Source organism: Rhineura floridana, chromosome 5 (assembly GCF_030035675.1).
Source record: "Rhineura floridana isolate rRhiFlo1 chromosome 5, rRhiFlo1.hap2, whole genome shotgun sequence".
Lineage (NCBI taxonomy): Eukaryota > Metazoa > Chordata > Lepidosauria > Squamata > Rhineuridae > Rhineura > Rhineura floridana.
In genome coordinates, this window is record NC_084484.1 from 163461600 (window position 1) to 163479349 (window position 17750).

Genomic DNA, 17750 nt, shown 5'->3' on the forward strand with positions numbered 1-17750 from the left:
ATATTGAGGTAAGTGAAGCATTTATATTACTATGTTTCAATCCCACTGAATGAACTTCGTAGGATTATGCCACTGAAATCAACACTACTGACTGTTCTAATACATGGGAGAATTCCCAACCGCACACATATCATGGATTGTCTTTGACCCTTCGTGCCATTTTACTGAATGAAGTGTGAGGGCTTACTCCTAGCTTAGAGCAGTGAGCTACATTGTTGAGATTTGCTGGGCAGGCTTGTGACAGTGTCTTACCTCAGCAATTGTTCCTCTCCATCTCAACGATCATTTGTTGATACAACAGGTCACTGGAAGAGAATCTAGATCTCTTCAGTATGGCAGCCTACAGATAGCGCTGTTTGATTACAGCATATTCATTGCAAGATTATTCTTAGAACCACCCCCGAGACGTGTGACTATTTACATGTAAGGAAAATATAGCGCTTTATCATTTTAATCTGGAATTTATTAACATTCTCCTTAATTTGTGTTGTATACATATTCAGATACTTGTTGGAATTTAGTCCAGTCCAGCCATACTTCTTTATTCTATTGCTATGATGCCCTTACAGCAGGAGACTGATAAAACAATTCAAACATAGGACACTGAAGACTGCTGACTCACAAACTGAACTCAAACAAAATAGCAACTGAGAAACTACAAACCTTTTGAAAGAGAGCTTTAATAAATAAATGTAATTCAGTATTCATATATTCTGTAAAAATCTTGGTATCACTCTTTTTCAATTTGTAAAGGAAATTCTAAGATTTTCTTAACAGCAGCAGCATTGTCTTTTATACATCTAAAAACAATTATGCTCTTTTAATAAATGACAGCTCATAGCAGAGTGGTAATATAAAAGATGGAAAAATAAAGAGATCACAGGAACTTCAAATATTAAAATGGTTGAGATTACAATAACATACAGCTAGTAATTAAGAGCTGTGTGGATGATGACAATAAACTGCAAGGTTTGATCATGAATTAGTAAAGACAATGGAAGGAGTCCACAAATTTCTAGCAATGTGCAACCTCCATTCATTTTAATGCCAGGATATACAGAATGAATGGAGATTGCGCAGCATAAGAATCCATGGAGAAGTTCAGGCTCCACTGAAATGAATGTGAGTTGTTCAAGGAACCTACTGTTCTCTTGTTCTGCCTCTACTAATTTCAGTTCATCTTATGCAGGATAATGTCCTGATGGATTGTGCCGCAATGAGTGGTGTGCCCACTGACTACAAAATACAATACAATACAATACAATCAGGCCTTAAGGTTTTGCTGTCAATCCACCAGAGTGCAATGTGATAACTTAAGTACAGTTATCTATAAAATCTTTGGATTTTTCACATTCTAGTTCCATATTAACCTTGCAAATATAGAAAGCCCTTCTTAGATAACAGACCTCAGATCTGGTGGCTAGCAGCAAGAGCATTTATAGGCTATGCTCCTCCTACTGATTTTTCAAAAATAAAGCAGCTCCACACTGGATCCACTGATCTTGGTTGCCTCCACATGGAACATCAGTGTTTGTCACCACACAATCCCTCTCAGCACTGGTGTAAACTGGTAAAGAGATGCATTCCTCTGGAGAATAGGGCCCATAAGCATTCTGTCAAGAAATAAATAATCCATTTGAATTTTTAGACATTAGATGTATTAATTTAAGACAATTATTTAGGTCGTAAGTGATCTAGAGGCTGGAGGTCAGTTGTGATGAATGCATTTATATGTTGGTATCAGAAGAAAATTTGAGACGAGAGAGCAGAATAGGAATGGACATATAAACTGCTGAAAATCCTTGCTAGCCAAATGCATTCAAGGTTACTACCTATTACGAGGATGCAGTTCATACAGGGTTGTGAAATTAGGTAAAAATGTCAGAAATTCAATGAGATTGACATTGCAAAATCAATCTCCACAGCCAGCAATAGGGTCCTCATGTGTGCACAGGTCTTTTAATTAGGGGTGTGCATCGGCTCTGCTTATCCCAGATAAGGGGAACTGGGGTGATTTGGGTCATGAGCTCATGTTATTGAGTTGGATCATGCCATTAACAAGGTATCTCAAGGTGGATCAAGGATCCCCTAAGCTTCTGAGTCATTTTGTGGATTTGTTTTCTCCAAAAAGACGATTATTGGGTTGCCTGCTTCTTTCCCAATAATTCTTCTCTGTAACAACTAAAAATCATAGCTCTCTTTTTTCTTCATGGAGTGTACTTCTAGAAAGGTGTGTGTGTGTGTGGGGGGGTAGCAGCAAGAAATACCAATGGTATTTCCACTTTTTAATAACAAAGGCTTTTCATACAATTCTTCACTTCTTAAATTGTTCTGCTGATTTTCCTGTGCGCATTTACAATTATGCATATGCCACTATAGATGTATTAGAATATATCAGGGGTCATCAGCCTTTTTTGCTTGTGGGAACATTTACTAACTGGAAAAACTAATGTGTACATCACACACGCACTGCAGCCAAGCATGCATCATAACCTATTCTCTTGGTTACAATAGAATGCTCCTTTCAAGCCTAATTGCAGTGGGAGAGGAGACCCTGTGGGCACCTCTGTCACTACATGTGTGCCCATGGGCACCACATTGGCAATCCCTGGAATATACTACCAAAGTTATTAATTTCTTTTTATACACACACACACACACACACACGAGAGAGAGAGCGAGAGAGAGATCCAGACAAACTGGTAGAATTTTCTCTCAGAGAAGAATGTTTAGGGACCATTTATAAATTACCACAGCAGATGAAATTTATTTCCCTATGGTTTGGGTCTCTAATGATAAAGATGTATTCAGCAGTGGCTCCAAGCTATATACGTGCTCCTTTAGAGGGACTGCAACCACATCCAGAACAGGCAACTGGCCTATATTCTGGACATGGGAACCACAGAGCTTCAGTCTTCAAAGTTTACTGTCCCTCATACAGTCCACCACTGCATTAAGACACTAGTCTAAAGCTTGCACAGCCTCTCCTGATTAAGATGTTATGGAAACGTAGAGCTGTGGTCATCAGGGTACTGATGGCACCATAATCCAGAACTCCTAATGACCGTTCCCAGTGGCTTCATATGGATATTAAATACCATTGTGGACAAAATAGTGCCCTGTGGAACCCCATAGGTGCTGGGAAGGTGAATGGAATTCCCCCAGTGCTACTCTGTGGACTTGACCATGCAGGTAATAACAGAACTATAGTACAGTGCTTCTGATATCCATCCCACATAGTTGATCCAGGAGGATACCATGGTCAATCTTTTCTAACAGCTTAAGCATCTTTTCTATTAGCTTAAGAATATGGATAAATCTTATATTCTTTATGATAGCCTTATTCACAAACAACCTTATTGTATAAAGACTGAAATGAACCCAGAAGCAGCTCACAAACACTCAACCTTCAAAATAAAGCCATACTTCAAAATATTATGAACAGCACAATCCTATAAAAGGAAGTCTGACTGAGTTCAATGGGGCTTATGTCCAGGAAACTGCAAAGGACTGCAGTAAAAGAAACATACAATTTATAGGTGTTAACTGTGCTCTAACCATTTTACCCTCCCCACTGTTTTCTAATATGTCCCACAAGTCTGGATTTCCTTTTCTTCAAGGACAAAGAAACATTTTTTTTTTCTGCAATAAAAGTGCCAGTTTATACTTTTATAACGAAAAACCCGTGTTTAGGGAAATCAACATGTAGAACAAATTATTTGGGGCTTCTAAGTTGTGTTAAATAAAGATGATTACTGTAATGGGAAAGTTGCATGGGGTACAATTCTTAACGATCAGGGGTTTTTATCCGAATGTTATGCATTTAAATAATCTTTGGAATTTGTCTTTCATTAGGTGTAATAGTCAGAGACATTATCAGGGAAGAATGCAAAAGGACAATAACTCTAGTTAAAAAGAGAGAAAGACCTCAATGGATGACTGAAGAAACTCTTCAAATGGGTAAAGAGAGAAGGAAAGCAAAGGCAAAAGACAGAAACACAGTCAGAACCCTAATGCAATAATACAACGACTAGTACGTAGGGACAAAGAGAACTATTACAAAAAAAGGCAGAACAAGAGCCCTATTGCAAAAGATCAGAGAAATTAAAGGGAAATTTGAACCAAGACTAGGGATCTTGAATAATCAACAGGGGAACACACTGAATGACCGAGATAAAATAAAAGGAAGATGGAAGCAATATACTGAAGAACTATACAAAAAAGATACAAGGATGATAGATTCATTCACTGAGGAACCATACGATGAAGAACCAGAACTTTTAGAATGTGGGGTGAAAGCTGCTCTAAAAATACTTGGAAGAAATAAATCACCAAGAATAGATGGCATACCAATAGAGTTTCTACAAGTTATTGAGACTGAATCTGTCCAAATTTTGACAGAAATTTGTCAAGCAATATGGAAAACTAAACAATGGCCAAAAGACTGGAAGCGTTCCGTATACATCCCAATTCCAAAGAAAGGGGATCCCAGGGAATGCAGTAATTATCAAACTATTGCCTTAATATCCCATGAGTAAAGTAAAGCTCAAGATTCTACAACAAAGGCTCTTACCATATATGGAGACATAAATGCTTATGTCCAAGCTGGATTTAGAAAGGGAAGAGGTACTAGAGATCATATCGCAAACATATGTTGGATAATGGAAAGGACCAAGGAATTTCAGAAGAAAATCACCCTGTGCTTTATAGATTATAGTTTTATAGATTCAAAGCTTTTTAAAAAAAATTTTAAGCTTGTTGTGCCTTAATGTATTCTAATGTCTGTTTTTATGAGGTTTTGAAGTGTTTTTAGTGCTTTTGTTTGCCCCCCCTGGGCTCCTGCTGGGAGGAAGGGCAGGATATAAATCAAATAATAAATAAATAAACAGATTACGGCAAAACCTTTGATTGTGTAGATCATGAAAAACGATGTGATGCTTTAAAAGAAATGGGGGTGCCACAGCATCTGATTGTCCTGATGTGCAACCTATACTCTGGAGAAAAGGCTACTCTAAGGACAGAATACGGAGAAACCGATTGGTTCCCCATCCAAAAGGGTGTGAGATAGAGGTGTATTTTATCACCCTATTTCTTTAATCTATATGCAGAAGATATCATATGGAAAGTAAGATTGGACCAAGATGGAGGTATGAAAACTGGAGGGAGAAAGATCAATAATTTAAGATATGTAGATGACACCATACTACTATTAGAAAGCAGTAATCATTTGAAACAACTGCTGTTGAAAGTTAAAGAGGAAAACACAAAAGCAGGACTATAGCTAAACATCAAGAAGATTAAAGTAATGACAACAGAAGATTTATGCAACTTTAAAGTTGACAATAAAGACACTGAACTTGTCAAGGATTATTGATACCTTGGCACAGTCATTAACCAAAATGGAGACAATAGTCAAGAAATTAGAAGAAGGCTAGGACTGGGGAGGGCAGCTATGAGAAAAGGTCCTCAAATGCAAAGATATATCACTGAACACTAAAGTCAGGATCTTTCAGACCATGGTATTCCTGATCTCTGTGTTTGGATGTGAAAGTTGGACAGTGAAAAAATTGGATAAGAGAAAAATCAACTCATTTGAAATGTGGTGTTGGAGGAGAGCTTTGCACGTACCATGGACCACGAGAAAGGCAAATAATTGGGTGTTAGAACAAATTAAACCAAAACTATCACTAGAAGTTAAAATGATGAAACTGAGGTTATCATACTTTGGACACATAATGAGAAGACATGATTCACTAGAAAAGACAATAATGCTGGGGAAAACAGAAAGAGGTAGAAAAAGAGGAAGGCCAAACAAGTGATTGATTCCATAAAGGAAGCCACAGAACTGAACTTACAGCATCTGAACAGGGTGGTTTAAAACAGATGCTATTGGGGGTTGCTGATTCATAGGGTCGCCGTAAGTCAAAATCAACTTGAAGGAATATAAAAACAAGGTATAAGTAATGCATAGTAATTGTGCGTTGCTTACAGAATGTTCTTTCTTATTTAAACTTCCTTTAAGAACACATTCAAGCTTTCACACTTTAGTTGGGCAAAGTACAAGCAATGAGAAGTTTCCACAAGCATCAAGATTCTTCTTTCCATGGAATGAAAAGGAACTCCTATGCACAAGCCCTACAACTAAGGGAAGAGAGGAAGAGAAAAACACTGCACTCTAATAAAAGTACTCAAATCAAAAAAGCAAGAAGAAATGAAAGAAAATAAAATAATTAAAGATGGCAAAAAAATGGAAATGGACTGCCTTCAAGTCAGTTCCAACTTATGGCGACCCTATGAATAGGGTTTTCATGGTAAGCGGTATTCAGAGGGGGTTTACCATTGTCTCCCTCTGAGGCTGAGAGGCAGTGACTGGCCCAAGGTCACACAGTGAGCTTCATGGCTGTGTGGAGATTCTAACCCTGGTCTCCCGGGTTGTAGTCCAGCCCCTTAACCACTACACCACACTGACTCTCTAAAGATGGCAAGGTGTAATATTTTATTGTTGGACAACTGGACGCATGAGGGTAGGAGGAAGGACACAGCCTAGTTCCCTAATAATTCTAAGCAATCCTGCTCAAGAAAGACAGAATTTGTAAAAAAAGGAATGAGGAGAGAAATCTATTTATTTCTGTTAACATCCCTCCCACAAAGCACTGAGATTGGAGAGACTTGGTGAAATAATTCGCTCTGATTAAAAGCTAGATCTGTCAGTCACAATGGGCTATCCATCCCCCTCGGTCCACCCTCTCCACTCAGTGAAGGACATTTTCTGTAAACCTGTTTTGCTTTTTGCAAATAAATACATAAACAAGAGGTATCAGTAGGAGGTTTTTTTGCAAATGAGTCAACAGAGGGCGTTTGGGGTGGGGGCTACTTTGACTTGAGAGGACAGAAAGCCCCCAAAACACTCTAGAGCACCCTACTTTTACTTGGGGTTCATATGAAGCACAGCCCTAACAACAATACACTTTACTGAGATCCAGTAGTGACATGTCTTTGTATCAAATGTACTTTTGATTTGCCTTTGCCGAGGTTTCCTATGTGATATTTCAGTATCCAATCAGACAAAGCCCTAGAGGGTGATAGATTTTTGCACATAACTTCCTTTGAACCACTCTTGGATTGTTTGTGCCAATACTGTTAATGGAAGATAGGAAGCAGGAAATAATGGTTTCTTTAAACAATTGTATATACTTTCTTGTCAATATAAATGTTATATTCAGATTATAGACACAGGAAATGCACACACACCACACTACCCCAAAAACCTGAGGGGCAACTATATGTGCCATGCAGTCATGAGTCTTCTTTCTCCAACTTAAAAATGAATAGCAGTCCTGAGAGCAGAAGAGTGATAGGCAGATGGAACAGCTGATTAGCCCTTTCCTTTCTAGCATTTTATCAGCTCAAAAGCACCCCCACCCTATTTTTTTCTCCTGAGGAACATACAGGGTTCCCAAATCTTTTCCCCAGAGAATAAACTAACAGGTGTGTGTGTGTGGGGGGGGGAGGAAGCAGAGGCAGGGACTTGATCAAATGAACAGCCAGATGGGACAGAGTAAAGTACTCCCTCTCTCTTCTTGATTGCAATCTTCAAGTCTGCTTTTAATTTAAAAAAAGCACTGGGGGGAAAGAGTCATGTGACTGCACATCACACCTAATTTGGTTCAGATCTAGTTTTATGGGGAAATAGCTGCAGACAATGTGGTAATAAGTATTCATCTGAGGTTAATTGGGACAGCTTGATAGATGGCAAGAGAATGAACAACAGTTATTCTTCAAGGTAGTTTCCCTCCCTAAGGATTTATTAAGCAGCCACGTGAAAAAGCCCAGAGGGCTGTATTATGTTCATCTAAGAGCTCTGTGATATTCAACAACTGTTGCTTAACGAAGTATGAATACCTTGACTAACCACTGTGCTTACTTCCAGTTGCTCCTTGCTTCTACAAAAGGCTGACACCTACTGTTGTTACTTGGATTTCAGTCTGCTTCCCTCCACTCAATTCTGCATCATTACACAGTGAGATCTGTAAAACTGAGTTGTTTCACTAGGTATAACTAATGCAACTGTGACCATGATGTCTGGAAAAGCCTTAATGTATCTGGCTTGCTATATGATACGAGGTCATTGCCTGTATTCTGAAGGCCTCTTCATGCAATAATTCTTTACATGCTGGGGTGAACATTGCAGATTCTTTGCATAAAGTTGTTCAAAAAAAAGGTTTATTACACATCTGCACAGCTACAAGCAGATTATCAAAAATAACTGGGAAATCGTACTGAATGAAGCAAGCTGTACATAATAGGTTCATACATGAAGCCATTCTTGTTTGCTTAGTGGGTGCAAATCCACTGAAAAAAACTAATTTATAACTTCAATGTGTTAAAAAATAGTCATAAAACTGGTTCTGTTTGTGAAAGCCCTGTGCTAGTTAAACCTGCTAGTTATTCAATATGGTTTTTGTGATTAATCAGGTTAAATGTTTTCAGAAAATATTTGAGGAAATGAAATTATATTATCCTATACTGGGAACAGACCTCTTTATTTATAGATCCATACAACACAAAGCGTGAATGAGCACCATGTGTTCTATGAATACCTATTTCCTCTTCCCAAGAAGTGAAGCTTTAGAGAAAAAAGCAGATCCACTTTTGAAGCTATCAGGAATATAGATTATTAAACTGCAAGGAATCTGACCTCTTTTTTTAAAAAGCAGGCCAGACATCATACTGAAAGCCTATTACAGCAAAGGAAACCAATTACAGGACTTAAAGTTTAGGACCCTTAATAATGAATTACCTGTGGAATCCAGGCCATGTAACAAGGCAGCACAGATGACACACTGGGAGAATCATGCTGGTTTTCTGAAAGTCGATTTCCATCAAAACTACAGCCTTCCAGTTGAAGGCCACTAATCTGTCATGGAAACACATAAAATATTCAAACGTGTTGGAGACTGAGCAGTAATTGTACTGTATCTTAGCATAGGCTAAGGCAGTTTTCTGAATGGTTCATGTAAATAACAAAAATCAGCAGAAATCAGTGCAGAATATGTTCTAGAATAAAGGTCAATTCCTATGGCTAGGATACACATTCTTTATTATTGCTAGAGGAAAATACCTGTCTGTGTTAGCACTTATGTCAGTGGCAGATGCCAGGGCATTAGAGTAATGGAAATGGAGCCAAATAAACATTTATTAAGAATGCCACTGAAAGAGAACAAATCCCCAGACAGGCATGGCTTCCTTTTGAGAGGTTTGACATTCACCTTTAAATTCAGCTACTGCATGTTTTCTACAAGTCATTGAAATGTTTCCCACTCTAATTATGCATAGAAATAATGCATAAGGTGAAAGAAGAAAGGAAAGTATGAAAAAAGCCCTACAAGATCTACAGTTAACTTTATTTTTTCTGTTGGGCTAACAAGTCTGGTTTTGTATAATCCTATAGGTGACGAGGCTCCATCCACACTCGTGCAATTCATAAGAACATAAGAAGAGCCTGCTGGATCAGGCCAGTGGCCCATCTAGTCCAGCATCCTGTTCTCACAGTGGCCAACCGGGTGCCTGGGGGAAGCCCGCAAGCAGGACCCAAGTGCAAGAACACTCTCCCCTCCTGAGGCTTCCGGCAACTGGTTTTCAGAAGCATGCTGCCTCTGACTAGGGTGGCAGAGCACAGCCATCATGGCTAGAAGCCACTGATAGCCCTGTCCTCCATGAATTTGTCTAATCTTCTTTTAAAGCCATCCAAGCTGGTGGCCATTACTGCATCTTGTGGGAGCAAATTCCATAGTCTGACTACGCGCTGAGTTAAGAAGTACTTCCTTTTGTCTGTCCTGAATCTTCCAACATTCAGCTTCTTTGAATGTCCATGAGTTCTAGTATTATGAGAGAGGGAGAAGAACTTTTCTCTATCCACTTTCTCAATGCCATGCATGAATTCCAAACCATGGTTTGACAGGGAATGTTATGGACATGAAAAAATTGCTAATTAAGAAATACAGATTGTACAGAGACCTGAATTTACCAGTATTACCCACTGAATGCTTAGATCTAAAGAGAAGATACAAACTTTTAATTAAGACAAAAAAAATCTGGCCAGAAACAGCTTTGGCAGTCTCTGATACAAGCCTCTAGATCTAAGGACTCAGCCACCTTTTGGAGGTTGGTGGCTAGGGGCTGGCCCAAAACCTCCACCAATCTGGACTATTACATTCCCGTGTATTCCTGGGAACTGCATTTTTATAACATTTATGCTAGAGGCCAAATACGTTCTCATTTTGCTGAAATTTCTATAAAAGATCTTCCTGAATGGCCTCTGGTTACAACTAAGGAAGTTACTACATTAATTGCAAAGCTGAAGCCGGCTAAGGCTCCTGGGCCTGATAATATCCCCCCGGAAGCTTTTAAATCAAACACTGAATGGTGGGCACCGGTTCTAGCAGCGCTATTTACATATATCGATCGCACTGCTGATATTCCTGATGACTGGGGCTCAGCAATTATTATCCCAATTTACAAAAAAGGTTCCCGTTTAGATCCCTCCAGCTACAGACGTATTAGTTTGTTAAATATCGTCAGTAAATTATATGCCAGCCACCTATTGGAAAAACTACAAAGCTGGCTGGACCATGAAAACATCTTGGCAGAGGAACAAGCTGGGTTTAGGGCGGAGCATTCCACTATTGATCATGGTCTGGTGCTCCAACACTTGGTGGAAAAATACTCAACCAAATCGGGAGGAGCCCTTTACGCCGCCTTCATAGATTTTAAATCAGCTTTGATCTTATTCCCAGAGATAGGCTGTGGGAAAAATTAGAGGCCACAAACATCGACAGGCGTCTGCTATTACTTATTCAGCGGCTACATGAAAATACTCACTTACGCATAAGATGTAACAACTCCGGTAGCCTGACTAGACCCATTCCCACTTTTAAGGGAGTTAAACAGGGCTGTATCCTGGCCCCCTCCCTGTTCAATTTTTACATCAACTCCCTGGTCAGCAGCTTGACGTTGGTCTCCTCCCATCACCCCACTCTGGCAAATAAACCCCAGTCAGTTCTCCTGTATGCTGATGACGCAGTGCTTCTATCTCTAACTAGTGTTGGCCTGCGTCGCCTGCTGAGGGCACTTGGGAACTACTGCAAAAAAGATCTGCTAGAAATTAACCAGGCCAAGTCGAAGGTAGTGGTGTTTACCAAAAAGAAGCCAAAGCACCGCTGGCTCTTAAATGGCCGCCAAATTGAACAAGTACCATCGTTTAGGTACCTGGGGGTAACTTTCCATTCTACGGGATCATGGCAACTACAAACTAAAACTGTCATTACTAATGCACAGAGGAACATCAAGGCTCTCTTGTCCTTTTTTTTCACCAAAGGTGGGCAACATGTTCCCTCTGTCATACAAGTCTTTGTTGCCAAAGTTATCTCACAAATGACAGATTAGTGTATACGATAAATACACACCATACGAAGTGATCCAAACCAAATTCCTGAGGACGATTTTGGGCATTCCATCCTGCGTCCCTAATGCCTACCTTTGCCTGGCAACTAGGCTTCCCTTGACAGAGGCCCGTATATAGACACTTAAGTTTAAGTACTGGTTAAAACTCCTGTTTCTACCTGTGGGTCTGGTCCCTCTTGTCCTGTCAGATGTCTTCCAGTCGAGGTGGAAGAATACTTTAACTATGAAACTTTCCAGTCTAGGATTTTCGGCTACTGCTGTGCTTTTGTTAGGCCATACCAAGGTGCTGGAGGCAATCTCTCAACGAATCCTCGACGCTGAACTCCAAAATCATCGTTCTCGACCAGTGCCCAATTTTGGAGTTGTACCTTGCCCTGGACTCTTTACCCCTTCGTGCTACCTTGCTTCCCTTCCTACCCCGAGGCTCTGGAAAGCATTCATGATGGCCAAGTTTAATGTACTACCCTTGGCCTTTTTAGATGGCAGATTTCAAAAAATCCCCTATAGCAAGCGACTATGTCCCTGTGGAGTGGGTGCCGTAGAGATTGTGGGACATTTTCTATTGGACTATGCTTTTTATAATGATCTCTGACACACGTTGATCACCCCGATCATGCAAAGTCTCCCAGGCAGGGATGCTGCTTTCCATGTTAGATATCTTTTATCTGACCAAATTTCGCAGGTCACAATTAAGGTAGTGAGATTTTGTGCTGCTGCTATTTCACTCCTAAGAGCACAATTAACTCAACTGCTAATACAGACCTGAGTTTGGGTTTTTAGTGATTATTTTTGTACAAAAAATGTGTGTCCTGTCATAATTATCTGTTTTATGATTATTTGACCCTGAGTGTATTTAGTCTGGTCTTTGACCGTAATAAACTACTACTACTACTATAGGTGATGTTTTGAAAGCTTGATTTTAGCAACTAATCACTGAAGTAGCACACATACAAGTTCTGAACTAAGTGTTTTATTCCTACTTTCAGTGGAAGTTCTGAATTTAATGATAAAGCAAATTATGATTTTTTGTCACTTATATTTCCAACTTCACTTTTTTAGAACTATGTTTTAGAACCACAGAATTCAGTGAATGTTTTAATGCGGCTCTCAAAAACAATGCATATAATGAAGCATTTGTTACAGTTTTCCACTATTACAGAGAAGATCAGTTCAACACAAAATCTGCAGAGGCCCCGAGACTGTGTGTGTAATTTGGCTTCACTTTGAAAAAAGCAAAGTGATAATGCATTTTATAAGAGGAATCTCATGCCCACTGTGACATAGTCAACTAAATCCCCAGTGGTTCCTGCCAAAGATATTCCTCTTAATGCTGAACTGAGGATTTCCCCCATGACCAATGAACAATCTTAATGCATGTCTAATTAATCCACTGGACACCATGCCATGTCTAATCCAGGTAAACGTCTCTAATTTGGCCTTAATAACCATATGTAACAATGGATCCTCTCCATTCTGAAAAGAAGCCCCCCCATTCAAATTGTTGAGACCCCCAAACGCAGCTATGACAGGACACCAGTGACCACAGTGAAATCTGTGGGTTCATCTTTCCACAAGACAGGTAATCTGTTTTCCATACCTCTGATCCCTTTCTACCTTTCATATTTCATGAGTCTTACTCACCTATTAATTCCCATAAGAGCTGCACCATTAGTCCTAGGAACATAAGAGGTCAATCCATTGCCATCTCTTGCCATCCAAGACAAGTCATGTGGCAGATTTGTGTTGGCTGTTGGGAGGTGCCAACATGGAATGCCAGAGAAGAGCCCTATCTTGTCAGCAGGAAAAAGGCAGCCTGTATATCCTCGACTGATTATATGCACAGACAGGTGGACATGGGGATGAGGAAGAAAGAAAGGGTTCATCCCTCATTTTTCCTCCCAGGGGTTAGATCGTAAGGGAGTAAAGAATGTTATTATGATACTAGTGCAGGAATAACTACTACTGTGCCTTAAGTGAGAGTGCAGCTTTTAATATCATTATTAGATAAATATGATCATATGCATCAAGCCTCACCTTATTTCCAACAAATGTGTGAGCTAAAAGATTACAAAGAACCTCTGATTTTCAGGCTTCAAGTTCTCCATATTAGGGATTGTATGATCAACTGGAAAGCCACCAGGAAGGTAAATTCATGATTCTCTTTAGTTTGTATAGATAAAACTAAGTATTTGTATGCTGTTAATATTTGTGTACATAGGCCAGCTATGTATAATCAGTACATCTTATGGATGTTTGCAAAACTTAGGCATTTAACTTACAATATTCCTTTCATACATTTTTGCTAAAGTCTTTATATTCTGTTTTAACTGAACTCATAGTACTGTTAAAATGTCCTTTATGTTATTGTTCATCTTGATTTCCCAGTGATTTAAAATTATCACAAGAGGCATGTATTTGCATATGGGCATGTGATTTGTCAGTGAAGTGTCTTTGTCCAAGTAATTCTAAATGCCATTAAGAAAGACATAATTATGTACAAATTGACTTTGAATCAAGTATTCATCATAGCCTTAGTAGGAAGCAACTGCTATCCTAATCATGCCTTGAGGTTATCTGCTGAATTAATAATTCATTTTAGGACTGGAAATCCCTCTGGACCAAGCTGTAAACTTGGTTCGGATGCCTGATTAAAAGAACATCTGCACTTCAAATTGTCTTCTAGAGAAGAACCCATAATTTGTTATGTGACCTTTAAAGATACACTTGTATAACCACATCAGAAGTATGAATGTCTGAAAAATATATTCGTAATTGTTGACAATCCTCTCCCAAATTTATGATCTGCAGTTCCTTGCTTTCATTAAGGCACAACAAATGCCTTTGCTTCTGTCACTGGTGTCTTTTTCTTAATCAGTTTATTTTTAATCTAAACTTCTTGTTATACATGCAGTGTTGTTCCCCATGTGCTCTGCCTTGAAGTTTATTTCTTTCTTCTAAGATGACTTCTCTCTACATCTTTTAATCAGTAGCAGTAGGTGGGGTACGCAGGCAGTGTTGCATTTGCTCACCTGTCTGCCCAATGTCAAGCATTGCTGCCAGTTCCTAAGAAGGAGAAGGCATGGGACAAGGTGTGGGGAGCTCAGTGCAGTGTGAGCAAAATGGCAGAGCCTATCTGATGGTCCTGCCACCATGCCTGCATCATGCTGAACCCTCCATGCCTCTCCCCTCAGGAGCCAGCAGCAACACTCAGTGAGCGATGCCACCCTGCCAACCAGTACTGCTTTTAATCAAGGTGGTGACTGCTGCCAGGCTCCTATTATCACCAGCTAGCTTACCTTTTAGCAATCTTCCACATCCTACAGCTATCATGATATACAGTAGAATCACTCCGTGAAACTATTTTGAAGGAACAGCATTTGGCTTTACTGCTACAACAGTGGATTCCAGTTACATTTTTGTAACTCCTAAACTCAGCTTTTAGAATTATTTTCCCCAGTGACTTGCGTGTTTGTCTTCTAGAAGTGGTGAGAGACTTTATTCTAACTGGCTTTTTGTCCCTAAGGAAAAGAAGGGCAAGTCTAGGACAATTAGCATACTGTAACCTATCACATGCTTGAGGACTGGGTGAGCTATAAGCTCAATTAAATAAATTAAATAACATTTAAATTGGCTTGCCTTCTTCAGATATGTGGAGTTCATAGAAGTTTCAGTGAATGAAATAAATTTGAACACACAGAATACCTGAACTTGGAGCTTTGCTTCTCGTATCTGACCCTTCCATGATGCTGTAAATTTTAGGCTGTCCACTGAACAGCCCATCACCCTAGAAGAGAAAAATTAAAACCTAAATGTTGTATTCCACTAGAAACCATAAGAATGTAAAATGATTAGATTCATCTGCTGAGTAAGGGAATTGAATAAAAAAATGGAACTAGAAAAAATGCAGCATTTCCATAAAACAAAGTAATATTCTTGGCAATAACAAATAAATGTATTATTTCAAACAATATTATTTCATTTTGAATAAGAATGTAAGAGGGTAATAAAGCTACATAGTGTTTTTTGAAGAGGTAAACTTTTATTTTCTTAGAATATGAATTAAGAATATGTTTAAGATAACGTATTCTCTCCAAAAACAAATAGTTTTTAGCTTCTCTCATGTTCTCCTCATACTGTTTCTTATGTTCTGGCACCACAAACCATTCCTCTTAGAATTGTTCTGATGCTGTTCTCTGACTCTAATGACTAGAAATTCTGGGATTTAACCAGAAACTGTTAGCAGAGAATGCGGAAGTCTGACCTATGCTGTATTAGTTACAGTTGCCAGGCAAGGGAATTGCAACCATAAGCAATAAAGTATCTACGTTTTTGTTTTAATTGACTACTGATAATCTTTTTCTTGATTGGTCAGGGAATACTTCCAGGGCTGCACTGTCTGAACCAACCCGACAATTTTTCTTTGTTGTTGGCTGTATCCCAGTGTATTATATGAACCTTGGCTCCTTTAGGACAGACAATCTTTGCTTCCTGTATTTCACCTTCTGTCTGGATCTACTGGATCAGACCAAATCACTATTTAGTCCAGCATCCTGCTTCCCACAGTGGTCAACCACTGTGCAAAGAAATATTGCACTCTCACTACTTTTCCTCTTTAATCCATCCTCTCCCAAATTGTTTCTTCTTAAAAAAGTAGCACCTACTAGACACACTGGAGTGTAACATATACTTCATACCTAAGAACCTAGGGGCACCTAAGCATCCTTACAGATACATAGATCCCAGTGAAATGAATGGAATTTACTTTGAAGTATGCTTGGCTGGGTTTGCTGGTTTTTTGCCACTTACAACTCAACTTAAATTTCTGCTCTACATTGCTTCCAGTCTATACTACTTCCTATTTGAAGACTGATCTTCTGTAGTAACATTTCCCATTGGGCTACGGGCACACTTTTGGAAGTGGTTAAAATGTTTCTCTGGGGTGGACTTAAATTGATTATTCTTTTTAATGAATAAATAAAAATTAAAATATTTTTAAAATTTAAATTGAACTTTTTTTAAAGTAAATGCTAACTTTCTCTTCAGTAATATGTTAATATTAAATAATCTGGCTATAAGCATGTTAAAAAACAATTTGACCATTTCTCAAAGATCAATACCTACCTGATGTAGGTATTTCATTTTCATCTGATGAAAATAAAATGCTCTAGTTTGTCAGTAACCATCAAACCTTGTTTTGACCTATCAGTCATGGACATATTACTTTTGTTTGCAACTTTGATTTTGAGAGGGTACAGCTGGGCCAAGACAGACAGCAAAAAGGAATGACCATGCTTAAGCTGGAATCCTATACCCACTTGCATGGTAGCAAGCCCTATTGAACACAACTCGAATTTTGGTGTGGGGGAGGCGGAAGGGGAGAGAGAAGGGGTCACTGCTAGCTTTGGCCCAACCACTTTTGGCTTTGGCCCTTCCTGCTCCTTGTAAGCAGCCTCTAAGATTTCCCCCAAAGTAATATGTCCCTTGACATTAAAAAGTTTCCCTACCCCTCAGGTAAATAATACTCTATTTTGGTGTAAATCAACATTACTGAGTGGTCAAATTTCCACCATTGTTTAGGAAATATATGAAATATCAGCTTGAAACTTAAATCAGCAATTTAAATGAAACTTTGTGTCCTGCTTTAAATCAATCCACACAGCTCTCTTCTTCATCCCTCCAAATTCCTCACTATGAAAAAACGTTTTAAATAGATAGAATGCTGCCTAGTTCTATTTAACAGTCAGAGTCAGCTCTTGTTGGTACAAAGCTTTTTAAAAAAAATGAATCTGGATTCAACCATTACAATATGGACATCTGAATTAAGACAATGTCCCACCTAAGATAACACTGAAGCTGCTTCTAGAAACAAGACCTCATTATTGGAGAGAGCTGTACTGCAGGCCTGCACAACTTCTAACCTATGACACCAAATGCACTGTGGTTTAAAGGGTGCTTGATACCGTCTTTCCCTCCTGTCCCTGATTTGCAATCCCAGAAAATCAACAAAACAGGAGGTTTGTAGAGCGGGTTTGTAAACCTTCACTGGTATCCTCAGCTGGGGCCCCCAGATTCTTAGCTTCTTTCTTTCTTTTTTATAGTTAGTCTTTAGCTCTCCTAGAAAGAAAGTTATGAAACAAAATGTACAGGTACCTGTCCAAGTGATTTCTGTGAATTGAGCCTGCCAATGAGTAAAATCAGAACTGTGATTTATAAGTGAGTTATTTGGACACCAGGCAATAGGAATCCCTGGGATCTTAAACAGCTGCTGTTTCCCCCTCCCATTTAGT

At 39.1% G+C, this 17750-nt stretch overlaps 1 protein-coding gene across 4 annotated transcripts in view; it reads right to left on the bottom strand.

Annotated features, from left to right (window-relative positions):
- Positions 1-739: 739 nt before the first annotated feature.
- Positions 740-17750, bottom strand: part of DYNC2H1 (dynein cytoplasmic 2 heavy chain 1) — a 438789-nt gene continuing 421778 nt past the window's right edge. For all 4 annotated transcript variants that reach the window (XM_061628720.1, XM_061628719.1, XM_061628721.1 and 1 more), the window contains 3 exons: positions 15166-15247; positions 8801-8917; positions 740-1613 (listed from right to left, as the gene is read on the bottom strand). In XM_061628720.1, the coding sequence (XP_061484704.1) occupies positions 1455-1613; positions 8801-8917; positions 15166-15247 (358 nt within the window). In that variant the 3' untranslated portion in view covers positions 740-1454. The remainder of the gene's footprint in view (positions 1614-8800; positions 8918-15165; positions 15248-17750) is intronic.